The sequence below is a fragment of the Vitis vinifera genome, chromosome 18, assembly GCF_030704535.1.
Source record: "Vitis vinifera cultivar Pinot Noir 40024 chromosome 18, ASM3070453v1".
Taxonomy (NCBI): Eukaryota; Viridiplantae; Streptophyta; class Magnoliopsida; order Vitales; family Vitaceae; genus Vitis; species Vitis vinifera.
In genome coordinates this window covers 1,202,509-1,220,697 of record NC_081822.1, presented here as the reverse complement: position 1 = coordinate 1,220,697, position 18,189 = coordinate 1,202,509, and the positions used below count along the sequence as shown (strand labels likewise).

Here is an 18,189-nt window from a genome sequence, read left to right as displayed (position 1 = left end):
TGAAAAAAATTAGAGAGTAAAAGTAGAAAGAAATAAAAGGTGAAAGAAAATAATAAATAAATTTAAATTTAATAAAATATTTTTATATATTTCTTCAAATCCATTCTAATTATTTCTCTTTATTATAGAAAAATTAAATAATTTAAAAATATATAAATTTCGAATTAATTTTAATTATATATATATATATATATATATTGTATTTTTTTTTTATTGTAAAATCACATACAAAAAAACCATTTTCCTTAATATTTTTTGGAAACCAAACATAATAAAAAAGAAAATGAAAATAGATTATATTATATATTTTTATATATTTTTAAAATTTATTTATTTTATTTATTATCATTTTTAATATAAATATTAAATAATTTAAAATACATGACTCATAACTGATTTTAATTATATTATATTCTATTTGATATTTACACTGCAAGTCAAATATGAAAAAAAAAAATCATTTTCCTTAATTTTTTCCCTAATAATTCCTAAAAACTAAACATAAATTTAGAAAAATTAATTATTAACTAAAAAGTAATGTTTATTTTCCCATATTATTAATTTCATGTACAAGTCGAGGGATCTTTAAAGTTCTTTAAAAACACGAACTCAAAACTAAAAAGAGGTTGTCAACACGGGTGGAGAATCCAGAATCCAGTGCAAGTTGATGAGGCCAACCAAACAAACCACTAACCATGATCCGTCTGATTCTTCTTTATACCATATATCCAGGCTGCATCAGAAGAAGCAAAAGCTATGATGAATAAATGGTTGATCTAATTATGTTGATTTCCAGCAAAACCACCTTTTTTTTAATTTTCTAAGTTAATAAGTAATTCCTTATAATCAGATCCAACAGATTCTGCGCTGTTTCAGCCCCTCAACTCGCCCGCTCCCTTTTCTTCTTTTTCCCTTTTTCCTTTTTAGGCTTTTCTCTTTAGGAGATGTTTGTATTAGCGAACCCACAATGCATAAATGAGAGGCTTCTTTACCAAATACAACAATAAATTTTTAAAAATAAAAATATTTTTTATTAAAGAGAAGGATAATTCTGATATTTTAAAATTTTTTAATAAAATAAAAATATATATATTTGGCATTGCATTTGAAAAGAAAAAGGGAGTCTTTATACTTCTTCAAAACATTAATAAATCATGTCTGAATATGTGCAGCTTATAATTGAAAATTGTATCTAAATTTCTTGAAAGTCACGTTGTTGATTTTAATATTTAAGAATCTCTTTCAAATACGATTGGAATCAAAGTTTCGATTTTTTGTAAATAAAGAAAAAGAAAAATTGATATAAATTTATCAATCATCGAAGACGCGACATTAATACTTTTGTGATAATTAAGGAAAATTACAAAAAACACATGCCAAAAAGTTACATTAATGCTCTTTTGTTTTTTCTATGAGTAAAACTATAATGTAAATAATTAATCTCAGAAAACTACTTGTTTCTCATTATGTTGATTCAGTCGGGTAGCATGCAAAATAATACAATTGTTAAAGCTTTTATTGCCAGCCTACATGGTTCAATTTTTTTTGGACCGACCGGTGATTTAATAATTGAATTATTGAATTTATGGATATTAATATACCATGGCCCGCGATGTTCTTTCTTATTTATTTATTTTTATTTTATGGGACCAACAATCTAATTATTGAATTTAGGTAAACAAAGAAAGGTTTATGCATGAGACAAGGTGGTAATTTGATTTTTTGTATGGGTTTATGATTCTATTATTAAATTATTGAATTTTAGATACACAAAGAGTACGAATAAATCATATAATTGTCCGAGGTTAAATTTTTTTGCCATGAATTTAGATGAATAAATTAAGGATTTCTACATGAAACTAGGTGGTAATTAATAAAACATTTTCAATAGTTTAATTTTTTTTATATCAAATTAGTGATTTAATTATTGTATTTAGTTAATCAACAAAATAGTTGCTAGTGAGTTGGGATGGTAATAAATCATGGTTGATAATTCAAAATTATTTTCTTAGATTGATGATTTAATTATTGAATTTAGATAAAGCAAAAAAAAAAAAACTTGTACATGCCATGGGAGGCTAATCAATAAAGTTCATTTTTTTTTGTCACGCTGATGATTTATTTATTGAATTTAGGTAAATGAATAAAGGGTTGCATATGAGACGAGCTGTCAATAAATCATCATCCAATGGTTTGAAATTTTTATTAGGTTAGTAATTTAATCATTGAATTTGAGCTTAGGTTGTTAAGATATATACCATGTCCGATGGTTTAAATTATTTGGCCAAACTAATGATTCAATTATTGAATTATTAAATTATTAAATTTAGTATAGAAAAGAAGGATTGCACGTGAGACGAGGTGTTAATAAATTATTGTATGATAATTTTGAATTTTCTTTTTTTGGGCAAATGGGTGATTTGATTTTCAATAGTTTAAAGTTTCTTCTTTTCATATTGATAATTTAATTATGATATTTAGGGACACAAAGAAAGGATTAGATGCGAGATAAAGTGTTAAAAAATGTTTTCAAAAATTAAATAAAAATATAAAATTTATAAATATATAGGATTAAGGTAAATAATTTAAATAATGAGGATAAACAATAAGAAAAAATAATGAAAAAAAAACTATAGATAAAGGAGAAAAAAATTCATTATATTAAAAATTGGTACAAAAAAAAAAAGAAATACGAGTCTCTACTGCATAGACATAAACATCATAACTTTAAATCTTATATATATTAGCTCAATCTTTTCACTACCATCATAAACCCCTAAAAAATATTATAAATTTAATTTCACTATATATGTCACACTACAAGCTTACAAATGATACCATGTATGAGTTATAAAACAATAATAGCACGTATAAGGTACAACATAATGGAATCGGACTAAGACATATATCTAATTTATTTTTTTCAATATAATTTAATACTATAGTTTAATCTTTAAGCTTTTAAATTGAATTGACAACTTATTTTTAATATGTATTGTGAAAAAACAAATCATAGCTTATGGGGTACTTTTTAAGACTACTTGTTGAAAGAACCAAATTTTAATAATTGAGATCATAGTTATAATTTTTGAGCCATATATTTTAAGGCTTCTAGACATTCTTTTATTTTTATTATTTCTAGAATAGAAATAATATATGAATTTTCTACGCTTTTAACTTTTATAAATGGTAAGTATATGTAATGCTATTTTCATTTTTAAAAAATGGAAAATAAAAAGATACATAAATAATTTTTTTGGGGGAATTCTAAGTATTCATGTAATGAAAAGAATTTTTATTTTTATTTTTTGTGAATAAAAATATCTTTACTTTTTTTTAAAATTATTAGTATCAAATTTTAGAATAAGAATAGTAAAAATAAGAATTAAATAGTTCTAAAAAATAGTTTTTAAAATAGTTGATAATTATTTTTTAGTTATAAAATTATTTTTAAAAACTTAAATATAAAATAAATTTATGAATTTAATATGCATTTATACAATCTAAAAGTTCTTATTGCATTTTCTATATTTTAAATTATTTATTTAAAAACATAATTTATTTGAAAATAAATTTATTTTCAGGAAAAAGGTTTTCAAATGTATATTTTAAAAATATGCTGTTTCCAAAATGATCTAATTCACCATGCATATAAATTGTCTTCATACGCATGATTGAATCTTGGCTTAAAAACTAAACTTTTGAATTAAATTTGTATGTTGACAATGATATCATATGAAACTACTTGGAAAATATACGGATGCATGGGGAGTGTCAGGATTGTAAAGAAAATGCAAGAATTTACAGAAATTTAAGGCTGTATACAACTCATCAATCTGTGGAAGATCAATGTAAACAGTTTCACTTCTCTTTGAAGAGAGAGCAGGCAGAGAGAAAAAGATTCACGCCTTTCATTATCGTTTGATAGAAAAGAAAATAAAAGAAAAAAATAATCTCTATTGTGTGAGAATATTAAGGAGTGAAACCCTTGTGTTGATCAAACTCCTGAACACCCTTTCACTGCAAAGTTCAATTCCACGAATGCAATTTTCCAAAGCCTGCATTCGCTTCAAATCGATTCTAACCTCTTCATTTCCCTTCTTCTTCAAACCCCAGAAAATATCTATTCCCACTTGTTGAAATTCTTGAATGCACTCCTCCACCTTCACTCTCTTCGCCGTCTTCGACAACCTCAATCCTTTCCACGGGAATTTTCGAGACGCCCACGATGAAGAAACTCCATTGAAGAGAGCCACCGATACCAGCACTGTTACTTGATTAACATCTCTGATAATGGAAATGAGCTCGCCGTCGCCGTTCGGAAACCGGCCGGTGCTCCGGACGGTGGAGACGAGTTTGCCCATGTCCTTATTCATTCTCTTCTGAGCCTTCACGAACAGTGCTACCTTCGATTCATCTCTCCTCCTGATCGCCACCTGCGCCGCCGACTGTTCTTCCTTCAACGCCAAAACGGAGGTTTGGAAGCGTCCGTACAAGTCGACGAAGCCTAGGAAGTCTTCCAGAAGCTTCTCCACCGCGGCGGGCTGGCGGCGGAGCAGCTCCTGGGTTTGAGGAAGCTGGAGTATGTCATCCAGCGAGTAGTGAACAGTCCTAAGTCGGCTCAACCCTTCGCAGAGCCAAGCCGATGTTCTCTCCCCGAGCTTCGACTCCCAGGCTCTGAGCTCCTTGATCTCCTCCTTGAGTTGAGAAATCAAAGGATGTGGTCTGCAGGGAAGACTGATAGATCTGACGTGGTAGGTCTTCGCCGGCTTCGACGGACGGCTGAGACTGGAGTTCGGAAAAGAGAGTGTACGACGGAAGACGGCGGCCACCATGGCTGGCACGGTCTGAGATAAATTTCACGTTGATGCTGTTTTGCAAGGAAGGAAACGAAGTCTATAATAGAAGGAAAGAATGGGAAGAGAGACACACGAAAAGGGGGACTGGATCCGCGAATAAATACAGGGTGTTTAAGGGCCAGGTCATATGGGCCTAGCCTTTGAGTTCCGAGCCGCTTTTTGGTTTCCATTTCCCGCGGGGAGGGGACACCACGTGCATCTGACAAGCTGGCTCTTCTCCTTTCTGGGTCCCACTTTCACCTCACGTGCTATGTGGAGTCCATACTGCGGTCCAAGCCATTTATCCAAGCATTTTATTTTTAATGCGCTCTAATTAAAACATCATGCCAGGTATATAATCACACATTAATGTATTTTAGCTAAAAATAATATTGACGTTGGGCATAGAAATCCTTTCTAGAAATGATTTTTCAAAAAATTTTAATTAAATACTGGATTTGAAGGTAAAAAAAAATTCTAAATTCTCATAAAAAAAATTGCATTAAATAAATTATTAATTTTACCATCATATCTGTCACTTACTTATAAAAATTATGCCAAATATTTAATTATATATTAATATTAAAGCATGGTGCCAAATATGTAATAATTTATTTATATGTTTTAGCTAGAAATAATATCGAAATTGTACATATAAATCCCTCTTTTCACGTGAATTTTTGAAAGCACTTGATTAAAAGTTGGACGCATATTAGAAGAATTTTAAATTTTCTTATTTGATATATCATTAAAAAAGTGCTATAAGAAGTATTAATTTTAGCATAATGTCTGTCACTTACTTAGAAATATTATGCCAAATATGTAATTATATGTTGATGTATTTTAGCTAAAAATAATATTATATTAAAGTATTAGGCCAAATATGTAATCATATATTAAAGTATTTTGCAAGAAAAATGCTTAACTAAATGTTAAGCTTCACACTAGAAAATTTCCAAATTATTTTATTTGATTTATCATGAAAATATGGTGTTATTTGGATTATTAATTTACACATAATTTATTTATATATGCATTTACTCAAGGTAAATTTCTTAAAAAATATATATATTTAAATTTATATATTTTGTAATTCTTTGTTTTTGTAATTAGATGTAACCTTTCAACACCCCATTATTATGGGGTTGTTTGGTTAGTTGGGCAGCCCTGGCCTGGAATCAAGGTGGCACTGTACTCCGCTGTGGGTTTTTTTATTAGCCAGAGCCTGGGGCCACGTGTAATCTGGATGGTTAAATTGACGGACAGCGCATAGGAATTTGTAAAAAATTAACGTTTTCCATTTTTGGTTAACTACCTCAGTAAATAAAATACTCCTGAGTATTTATATATATATATATATATATATATATTTTTGGGGTGTCGTTGCTCCTGGGGAAACCTTTTGGGCTTTTATTAATTTGGGGGCAGAACAGCTCATACCTGGTATGCTGTTTTTCTTCAACACGTCTTCAGCAAGACACCTATGTTTGGCATGCTCTTTCTTGGAACTTGAAGTTGATTACACAAAAATTGCCCAAATTAATGCTCGGATTTGGTTAATCTTATCAAATTTCAAGCACATTACACTAACAACTTGGAAAATATAATATCATCTTCATCCTCAAACCATTGAATAAATGTATAAATAAATGATATTTAAGATCATAAGTATGAAGTACGGGATTATTACTAAAATATAAGATAATAAGAATATATATATATATATATATATATATATATTACTATGTGGCATTTTATTGCTTATGTTTTAAGACTCGTTCTATTGCTTTGCCTTTTTATTGAAAATAAACTATAATATTTATTTAATAAACAATTTAATTAATAGTCATTTCTCAATAACATAAACATGAGAAATTATATTATGCCAACAAATCATCGTATTGGTAGGAATCAATAGATAATGTTAGACATACAATGATATTGCTACTCATGAAAATGATGATTAAAAAATGAATTTAAGATAAATTAAGATGATTAGCCTCTTTTATAAGATTCATCAAATAACAAAAGACTTGAGATTAGTATGTGATGGGATAACGAGTACTCAAACATTGTTATAAGCTTTTGTTTCGAAATAAATATAAGTGAGTATGACATTTAGTGACGCAAAAATAAGATACCTTGAAAATGAGTATCTGGTCATAATACGTCCCTGAAATAAGAAGATGTTAGTATAACACTACCCATAAGGAGGTACATTCTCGACTCACTACCTCCAGGTTAAACCAAGCTCATGACTTAACTACCAATGGTGTCGTCTTGATAAACTGTGTCGCTACTTTACCATTTAGCAAAAAGCCTATAGGAAAGTAAATATTGTTCATTCATATGAAGAGTGACTATAAAAAGCATCAAAGGGAGACTGTTTCTCCTCAATTAAGACCACTCATAACATCTCCAAAAAAATGGCAAAAAAATTATCTCTATATCCAGAAAATGGTAAAAGAAAATCTTTTTTTTTTTTTTCTCAAGATTTTGAGGATCTTCAACATCAAATCACATAAAGGATTATTAACTTATTGTCATTCACAATCAATTGATTTTAAAATAAAGTGACTAAGAATATGTTTGTAAAATTACTATCCAATAAACTCTATATCATTAATTGTAACAAATAATAATATCTAATTTGATTCATTGAAAGGGGTTTCATTCTTTAATTATATTAATCATATTCCGATAACAATTCTTGTATCATGGAATTGAATAGAACATTAGCATGGTACCCATAGAAATGGTATTTAATTTAATATATGTATTCAAATGAAGTGGTTCCTGAAAGTTTGGGGTCTAGCACTTGGAATTTCCAATGGGCCAAGGTGGAAAACATGTAGTAGGTGATGATTAAGGCTTGAGGTGGCGTGGCCGTTGACTCACCCAACATACCATCTCTCACCTATAAAAAACGCCCGTCCAAGAACGAAGACTTGAAGTCTGAGTGTCACCAGTTTAATAATAAGGACCCATTGATTCCATCAAACCTTTATGGCTAACGACCACCAGAAAAAAGTAAATGAAAAACGTGGCTCCATACACTTGAATAATACCTGTCATCAGCTCATTGAAGCTCGTAACTCTTGGCGACAAAAGTCACGAGATTCTTCGTTTCAATGCAGCGAGGGGGCGAATGGGTGGTAGCGTTCATGCATGGAGCATAAGACGATGCAGTACTGTTGGAGCCATCCCACATGGGAATTATTGGGAGGAGTAGGACAAGGTATCTTTAAAATACATGCGGATTACTACTGCTACAGGATTATTAGGGTGGAGAGAATATGCAATGTTTTTGGCGGTGTCGGATCGGAATTATCTGGCTAGAGGTCAAGGTCCTTTAGGGGAACCCAAGGGTTTAATAAGTTTCTCTTTTTTTGAAGGATTAAGGTTAGGGATTTGGATTTGGAGTTCTTTTGGAATATAAAAATATTTGAGACATTAGATAAAAATACCGACAGTCTTGCAATAATTTGGCGAAGTAGGCATGCGCAACAAGGTTGGCCGGGTAACTAAGTTTTCCGAGAGGTTAATTAATATGTGTTAATGTATTGGGGTATTTAGTTTAAGTTGATCATGTTCATTTAATCATTTAGACTATTCGAATTTTAGCTTTATGAATTATATTTTTCAAATAAATAACTCTTTGAGCATTTAAGTTCTTCGCTCGAGCATTCTATTTACCTAATACTTGACCATTTGTTATAAAAATTTTCAAAAATTAAATTTACAATTTTTTCAATTTTTTAATAACAATCTTTTTGAAAAATTAGGATTCTTGTTTACTAGGATTTTGTCCCTCTATATATATAAATATTATTGACATTTTCATATTCTGAAACTCTAAAAATTGTTTGTAATTGTTCTTTTTCTTAAAAGAGATTTGCATCCGCTAGAAGTGTTGAGGAGTTCATTATGGAGCATATGTAGCGTTGCATCATGAGCATGAGATCTAGTATAAGTTCTAAGACCCAAGTCCTAAAGATAACTTTTGTCAAATAATTTTATATACATTAAATTTGAGTTTTACGATCATTTGATCATATAGTTTTTATATTCACAGTCTTTGAAAGACTTTGTGGGTAGTTTGTTATGTATATCGTATGTCTTTGTATGCAATTAGATTTATCTTTGAATTACTAATTTTATTAAGAGAAATATAAAGATAGAAAATAAAATATGTTAAAAAAAGACTATGTATATGCATAAAACTCGACAATAATAATATAAAAATTATCCTTATTTTGGTACAACATTTTCAAAATATGATTTTCCAATATAAACTAAACTTTTGGGCATAACATTTAAGTCATACTTGAGATAGTATTTAACTTTCAAGTTGGAAAGTCATATTTTAAAAGTAATTTTATTAAAGACAAGAATCAATATGATATTTTTGAAAATTCTAATTAAATAGAAATATGATTTAAGTATTGTGTTTAAGGAAAAACATGGTGTGAATTAAGCTAACTCAACCAATTTCTACATTCAAGAAGAGGATGAATTGGGTGTTGGTCAAATTCTAAATGAAACAAAGTATCTTGATAAATTAAAGTTCAATATGTATGAATACAATGCAATAATTTAAATAAATTGTAGTATAAAAGAGAGAAGATGGTGCAAATGGTGATTTTTGTAGTGATTTGGCAGCCACATACATCCACTCTCTTCACATTTTTTTCCAATTTGAAAATGTTCCACTTAATCAAAAGTAGTTTCAATCGAGGCTTTTCAAAGTCAATTTACGCTTGGATTCAAGATTCCAATGACCATTTACAAATGTTTAGGTATTTTTTTAAAACTCTCACTAAGGGAGAACAATATGAAAATTTTGCAACAAATGTAAGAGCTTATAATAACGATAAGGTACAAATGTTAAGGATGCCAAGCTTTAAGGTAGAACCAATAATTTTTTAAAGTAAGGGAAGAAATACATTTGCAAGGCTAGGGATGGCAAGGGGCGGGTATGGGACAGGCCATCCCTACCCCATTTCCGTCCCGGTTATATATATTTTTTCTCATCCCTGTCCCAAACCCAGGGCGGGGCGAGTTGGTGTCCCCCATGCCCATTTACAAAAGAGCTGATAATCTCATCTCCGTCCCAAATGTATTTTCGGGAATTATGCTTTTACAGAACATGGGTCTTTGAAATTTCAATAAAAGTTATATGGGTTATCATAAACACATTTAATCAAGCATTTGTTGTGCAACAAAACTGCAAACTGCACATACGAGAACAAAATGCATAGATCTACAAATAAACAACCCAAAAAATCTCAAATCCATCAACCAAAACGAGAAAATATGAAAAACAAGACATTTCTAACAAAGCCTTAAAACTTAGGGTTTTCTTACCTGGAAATGAGGAATCCATAGAAATCCTAATAATTTGTTGTCTACGAATTTGGTATTTTGGTTTTCAAAGCAAAAATTGTACTTTTAGGGTGAAATGGGAAGAAGCAATTTAGGAATAAATGATAAAACGGGAAGAAATGAGAAAATGAAAGGCCTCTTGCGAGCAAAAGAACCCTGAGCAATTTAGGAAGAATGAGAAAACGAAAAGCCTCTTACGAGCAAAAGAACCCTAAGCAATTTAGGAAGAAATGAGAACAAAAACCCTCTGAGAGCGAAAGCCCTCTGACTCTCTCACGAGCGAAATAACCCTAAAACTTGAGGAATAAATGATCATATATGGAGGACTTTTTGGGTATTTTGTAATCACATAAGGGTAAATTGGTAATTCAAATACGGGGCGAGGCGGAAACTGCAAAACCCATCCCCGCCCTAAACCCAATTCGGGGTTTTATATATTCCCCAAACCCGTTCTATACCTGAATAGGATATTCCCATACCCGTCCCAATAGGGGCGGGTGACCCGAATTACTCAGAAAATTATCATTCCTATGCAAGGCATTGAAACTCTCTTACCTGAATGCAATGATTTTTTGATCATTCAAAACTCACAGATGCAGTCAAGAAAACATTCCTATTAAGTTTTACACAAAGTAGCTTGTAGGTATTAAATCTCATTAAACCGATCAATCATCTAGTAAATCACCTAACTAACCATCGAGGAGAAACATTTTAATTGATTGATCACATGATTGACCACAAAACCAAGTTTTATGGGATGCTAGGAATAAAGTAATTAATCAACCTTTTGATAGATCACCCAAGTGTATATGAAAAAAAACTCATGTTTTTTAAAGTCCCAAATTCAATACAATTCATGCCTTTGTGCCCAAGTTATTTTTTAAAATATTGTGAGTACTTCCAAGAAGATCGTGAATCTCAAAAGATTTGTATGATATGTTTCATAAAAAAAATGTTTTGCATTGAAATGATCAAGGCTTATCCTTCAAAAAATTAATGAGCATGAATTTAGTTAATTGTACTTATGGCGGTTTGATAAAACTTAATATTTAAATTAAATTTAAGTTAAATTATACATAAATTATTAACTTTTGGTAAAATTTAATACTTATTACTTAATGACTTAAGTTGACTTTAAGTTAAATTATTAATCTGAAACTTATTACTTAATTTTTACTTTAAGTATTAAGATAATGTAATAAAATTAATTTAAAACTTATTTTAAATTATCAAATTGACATATTTATCCTCATAAATTATAATTAAGATAAAGGAAAACAAGTAATAGTTGAGATCGTGAAGATAATTAGGTAAAATGAGAGTAAAAATGTAAAATGAAGATATGAACTTAAAAATAAGTTAATTATTTTTACTTATTACTTAAAGTTATTTTTTATTTTAAGTCACACTATTAGATTATTATATCAAATATACTTAATTTAATCAGTGACTTAAATTAAATTATTATGTTAGTTTAAGTCATTAAATTAATTTACCAAACACTCGCTTCAACCTAGAATTAAAAATAATTTAAGTTTGTCATTTGTACTTTATTGAAAAATTCTTCTAAGTTATTTCTTTTTCTTGACAAAACTTCCTACTTTCATTTAATGAAAATAATTAAATTCTAACCACTTATTTTGTTGTCATCAATATTCTATTGAATGTCTATAAAAAAACCTCACATTAACGCATGGGCCTCCTTGCTTTTGTAAATTACATAAATCGCAAAATTAAAACTTTTATGCAAACACTTTTAAAAATTATGTTCAACCGTTTTTAACATTTAATAAAACATTTAAGAAACTCTCTTAAACAAGGCTTCAATTATTCTTTTATTTCTTCTCAACTCTCAAAAATTTAAATTTCAACGTTTTCACTTGATCAATTCAATCTTTGTATCTTAGCAAGTGCCATTGGAGTGGTGACCTTTGGGCCATCACTCATGACAGGAACCAAATTGGGCCTTGTGAGAGCCCAATCGCACGAGCGACAGCCAATACCTAGACTCAAGAATCGAGATAGACATTCATTTGGACTCCTGAGACTGAAGCGGTGTAGGCCCATATCAGTACCACAAGCAACATTACGTGGCATTTCTACAGATAACACGTGCCTCATGATGCGAAGACGTAGAAACTACCACTTACGTGGCACTTCTCTGGTCGCCAAATCACACAAATTGGACACCTGTATCTTTGGCAAAGCCGATAAAAAAGCCATGTAGTAACTGGCAACTGATAAACGTACTTTAAACTGTAGGAGGAAAAAATGCAGAGGGAGAGCGAGAAGATGGAGAAGGGGGCAGAGAAACAGAAGCAGCCACCCAATATTTCACCGATGGAGCCACTCACTCACGATGCTTACGGCGGCGGATTGTACGGAGCCGACGACGAGCCATCGAGAAAGCTGGTAAAGTCGCCGGCCAGCAACACGCAGAGTGCAGATGGGCCAGAGGGGCCCAACATCCAGCCCAAGCACAAGCCACCGCCGTCAACCGGTGATCGAGATACTGATATCACCGGCCAGTCTTATATTCAGTAAATAACAAGTGTTGTATGGTACAACTGTCCACTAAGGTCTGTTTGGATTGGCTTATCAAATAAAGTTATTTTTTTAAGCATTAGTAAAAGCTTCCAGACTAATTTTCTTGAAAATAAAAGTAATTTAGTGTGCACAAATTTTGAAAAATGTAAATTTGTATACCTGTATTTATAGGATATATGGTTCAATTTGGGAGAGGCATTAGGATCAGGTGTGAACTTTGAATTATTGCATCTTGGATTAGAATTAAATAAAATAATTTTTTTTATTTTTTCTTTCTAAAAGATTTACTGTGTCTTTTAAAATTATTAGGAAATTATTTTTAATTAATTAATTATTTTTAAAAATAATTTAAAATTTGTATTAAATATATTTTTATAAGAGAGTTATTTATTGGATTATAAACCATTTACACTGATGATTATGTATTTGAAAGTTCTTTTATTTAAAGTTTTAAAATTTTTTTTTTTTATGAAACTCTTATGGCATTTAGGACAATAAAAATAGTTGCAAAGGTAAATGGCACAACCTCGTACTCACATGACACGTAGCCCACCTTATACGTATAGCTGCCGTATATTCTTTCCAACCCTAACGTACAACTTTTTTTGGTCAAATTCAAAAACACCCAAAATGTATTTTTTTTTTTAATTATCAAATTGAATCAAAACCAAAAGCTACTGGTTAATTTAAAATAAAATAAGAAGACAAGAAGCATCTCATTGGAAGCACGATCAGAATCAATGATCAAGCTGCATTCATTATTCCAGGCAATCCTAATTGCTTCGGAGTTGATCAAGCCCATGACAGGCGACATGACTCATAAGCCCACCATCTCAGCAAACTATACAGACACGTACAAGTCCCACACCCAACACGTACTTGGAGTAGGTCAAGCAAGCTTTAGTGGTGGAAGCTATTAGTCATCATGGAGTGGATTCAATTAGCAAATTATAAATAAAATTTTAATTTCCACGTCTCTTAATAATATTTTAAGATTATTATCTCTTATTAGTTAAGATTATCTGATATTAATATTTATATTTAGTGACGGTTGATGGAGACAAATATGAGAATTTATTTTAAAGCGCAAAAAAAAGATCGTGTAGCTTACTGGCAATTGCACGCAACCCATGTTGTGCGGCTCCATCAGTACTCTTGATAATTGCTGTTATGAATTTAAAATTTTGAAAATATTTTCTAACTTCAAATCAAACTAATTTGAAATAACTTTTACGAATCAATAATTTAATTGTTTAGACAAACTTGATTTGATTGAATTAGGTTCTATCGATTATTTTATTTTATTTTTTAAACCTACTCTACCAAACCAATCAGACCATTTTAGTGGATGGTCATTTTGTAGGAAAAGTCATTCATCCAACTCAACAACAAAGTCACTCAGATGATGAAGGCCCAAATTAGCCAGCAATATTCATCATCACTGCCACTCTGGGAATTAGGTCAGAAACTCATTTATTTCTGTGGTCCCCAACGTTTCCGAAAAGCATTTGACTTGTACAAGAGGGCGGCCAACTAAATTTAAATCTAATAGAATTTTTTTCTTTTGAAATTACACAGTGTATTTCTGAATATTATAAAAAAGGGAGGGAAAAAAAAATTCATTTCTACAATTCCCAAAATACCCCCACTACAACCCCAGTTTACAAATCTCGCTGGCCGTTGGGGCGTCCCAGTTGCTAGTTCGGTTCCTCATCTCCTCAAAGTCCTTCACGCAATCCTTTAATCTCAATGCCCCAACTCGTTTCCTGGCTCGGGCGAGTTTTGACCCCGCGACTCGGTCGAATCTCTTCTCCCAACCCTTCTCCCACTCCCCATGAGCGTCGCAGAGCTGCAGACTCCCGTTGGCCCAGTCGGTCCAGCTCCAACCTTTAATTAGCGACCCTATCACATCCGCCACGCACGGCCCTTGGCACACCGGTTCGCATGGCCTGCACTTGGCGCCGCTGAGCGGGCCCGGACTGGACATCGCCGCCACTGGCACGCCGAATCGTGCCGGCGGGAACTCGTATCTCCGGTCGCTGACAACGCAGAAGGGGATGCGTTTTGTGAGGTGGGGGATGCCCTGGGTGGTGAGCTGTGCCCTGAATGCGGTTTCCGAGTTGAGTTGGCGAAACCCGGATGAGTCTAGTTGGGGAACGAGTGCCAGTCGGGAGAGAGCCACCGTGGAGGTGTTGAGGTCTCCGACACCAAACCGGTCGTTGAGTCCGCCGTAGTTGGAACCGGCGGGCACCACGTATTTTCCCGGTACAAAATATTCGGGCCCTAATGGCGCGTTCCAGTAACCGTCGACACGAGTCCGAACTATCCAGTCGTATGTGAAATTCTTGTCCTTCTGATATGCTTTGATCATCGTGAGACACCCTTCTACAAGATTGAAATACTGCAAAAGACCCTGCCATGCCCAAAAACAAATTGAAAATCAAGCATCCGAATGATAAAAGCCATTGGTGGAAAGTAGATTTGAAGCAAAGGAAAACATAATAAATAGTAAATACACCCCTCGCGAGGAGCCGGAGGCAGGGGTATTATCGTCAAAAAAACTATGCATCCCCATTTCAATTTTAGGAAATTTGTCACAAGGACAACGGGTAGAGGTTAACATGCGCCAGGAGCTAGATTCACCGGGCGGGGCCCCAATTTGGAGAGTTGGCCAAAGATACAGCAATTGCAGTTTCGCTATCTCGTTGTTTTTACCCCCAAGTAGACAAATACAAATGAGAATCGCCAAATTTGAATTAAATTATTTTGAATTATACCTGGATCCCATTGGGCGAGTTCCTTGCGGTGAGGACTCGAAGCTGCGGTTCGGTTTCTGGAATCGGTTTGGGCTGGAAGATTCGAATCGCTGCGATCCTGGGCGCGGTTTTCAACAGAGAGAACTTGAAGGCGTTCAGGTCCAACGGACTGTGCAAGAAAAGATCCGAATTTGGGTACTCGTTGAGGATTTTCTCCATAATCGACGGTCCGGTGAGCTCGAACCTCCTGGCTCCGCCAACCAAACAGACTGCGATTCTCGACCCATTCAACTCTTCCTTCTTCGCCCGGTCCCTCGCCGGAACCCTAGCCGGAGGCGAAGGCGAATTCAGGAGAACATCGGACCGCTGCGGGGTGCGGTTGGAGAAGAAGGACTTGAGAGGGGCGAAAGAGGAAATGGTGTTGAGAGTAGCGGCGGTGGCCGCAGAGGAGATGGAGAAGAAGATGAGAAGGGAGAAGCAAGGAACGATGAGGAGAAGAATGCGCCAGTCAAGATCCGAAACCAATCTCATGGTGATGAGTCTCTTAGGGCTCTTCACCATCTTTCACTTTCTGCCCCTGATCTCCCACTTCCCTTCTTCCATCCGATCAGAGAAAGAGAAAAGGATGATGGTCTCACCAATATCCTTCTTTGGCCCTTGGTTTTGCAGAGGATGAGAGGAAGGAGTAAATACTAAATAATATTTAATATCTCACCCCAAAATAATTACCAAATTAAAGCAATAATGCACAATTTAGTCAATTACAACTGTAACCGCATCTATTTTTATAAATGGGGTCTGGTAGTTAACGACTGATCGTTTCGTCTACACTTGTCCTCGTTACATAGGTGATAGGCCTCTCTCATCCGAATTTTTTTTTGTTTTTTGCCTACTCGATAACGCATCAAGATACAATCAAACCATAAAACTAATTTAATAGAACTAACTAAATATGAAAAAGATATTAATTCAATGTTAAAAAAAAAAAAATTAATTTCTTAAAAGACAAATCAGACACGACATTGACAAGACATAATTGAATTTTGCCACTCCTTGAGTCATTTGGGATTTTCTAGAGACTGCTTTTGTTGACTGAGATTTGAAACGTTAATTAGTTAATGGGATTTTGTTACACGATTATGAAAGATGAAAGATGGGTCATTTATTTCGGAATTTAGGGGCACATTCTTCCTTATCCTATTTGATGCCTTCGCTTCGCTCAATCCTCTTTGTTTACCGCAAATGAAATTCTCGCCATGTGATGGTGGCAGCTGGATGTAATTATTACATATCTTCGGCCCCTTTTAATAGTGACACGTGCTGTCCGTTTTCCCCCTTATTTCTTTCGTATTTCTAGAAGCGGACCTCTGTTTCGTGGACTAGTGGTCGGCTCTGTTTGGATTCAAAACGCATTCAAAATGAATGCGAATTGAAAGGTTAAAATCTGACACCTTAGACTTTTGTACTGGCGTCGGTAGTTATTAGTAGTAAAAAGTAAAAACAATTAAAATTCAATTCTGGTTTTATCCGTCACTTTTATTTTCTATTTATTAGTAGTAAAAATGTTAAAATATAAAAATAACAGACACAATTAAATTTTATGGTATGCATTTTACAACTATAAAATTTTTAACCTTAACTATAATGACCACGTTTAATTTATGGGATTTATGGGACATGATAGTTGATTTTTAATAGAATATAATTTTTTTATTAGATATGATATTCTTTAATATATATATATATATATATATATAATATTATTTTTAACGTTTAAAATAAAAATTATATTATATTCAAATATTTTTTATTTATAAAAATAAAATTTTTGTTATGTTTAATAATATTAATGAAGTATTTGAATTTTATAAAATAAATTATATCATGTTATTTAATATATAAAAATAATTTATATATATTATTTAATAAATATTTTTTTAGTTTTTATTTTTTAATTATAAATTTAATTTATAATGAAAATTTATTTTATAAAATGAGTATATTAAAATTTTAAAATTAGATAAAAAATAAATTTTTTATACCTGAAATATGTATATTTCATATTTTACAATAAGATTAACATGTTCTATGTAAAATAAATAAATAAAATATGATGAATAATACATTTCATTACTTATTTTATCCTATATTTTATTGAACTTATATATCATCATCAAGATATGAGATAGAACATTATATCCTCTTTTTTATTATATTTCATGTTATATGTGACGAAAACATTACTTAAAAATATATAATGAGTTATAAATTGGTAAGCGATGATATAAATAAATAAATAAAATAAAATTATCAAATACCAAAATGATTCGTAAGAGTAAAATAATTAAATTGTACAAGTAGATTATAATGGATCATGTTTTCCAATGAGTATTATTTGATACGATAACACTGTCACTTTATTATTTAACCTCGTCCAAATGAAATACAATCAATCGATTTATGTGGGAAAATAATAAAAATGATAATAAAAGTAGTGATGAAATATGTCTCGTACAAAATTTGGCTTACCACAAGGTTGTCGTGGACAAGCAAATTTCCTCTTGGGTAGTTTCGTATGTGATGGGACAAAATGGTTAATATTATCAATATTCGTATGGAGCCCAGACAAGTCCCATTGCAATCTTGCCATAGTTTTGTTTGGT

At 32.1% G+C, this 18,189-nt stretch overlaps 3 protein-coding genes across 3 annotated transcripts; 1 reads left to right on the top strand and 2 right to left on the bottom strand.

Moving 5' to 3' along the window:
• Nucleotides 1-3,956: 3,956 nt before the first annotated feature.
• Nucleotides 3,957-4,835, bottom strand: LOC100245335 (uncharacterized). The gene has a single exon (XM_002284801.3). It carries the CDS (start codon nt 4,833-4,835, stop codon nt 3,957-3,959), a length of 879 nt encoding a protein of 292 aa, XP_002284837.1.
• A 7,605-nt stretch (nt 4,836-12,440) lies between these two features.
• On the top strand, nt 12,441-12,849 carry LOC100267694 (uncharacterized). The gene has a single exon (XM_002285893.4). It carries the CDS (start codon nt 12,495-12,497, stop codon nt 12,765-12,767), a length of 273 nt encoding a protein of 90 aa, XP_002285929.1. The 5' UTR covers nt 12,441-12,494; the 3' UTR covers nt 12,768-12,849.
• Nucleotides 12,850-14,298: 1,449 nt separating this feature from the next.
• On the bottom strand, nt 14,299-16,285 carry LOC100262535 (uncharacterized). The gene is made up of 2 exons (XM_002285894.5): nt 15,548-16,285; nt 14,299-15,183 (listed from the first exon to the last, which is right to left on the bottom strand). The coding sequence occupies exons 1-2, from the start codon at nt 16,085-16,087 to the stop codon at nt 14,419-14,421; spliced, it is 1,305 nt and encodes a 434-aa protein (XP_002285930.1). The 5' UTR covers nt 16,088-16,285; the 3' UTR covers nt 14,299-14,418.
• Between the last annotated feature and the right edge of the window lie 1,904 nt (nt 16,286-18,189).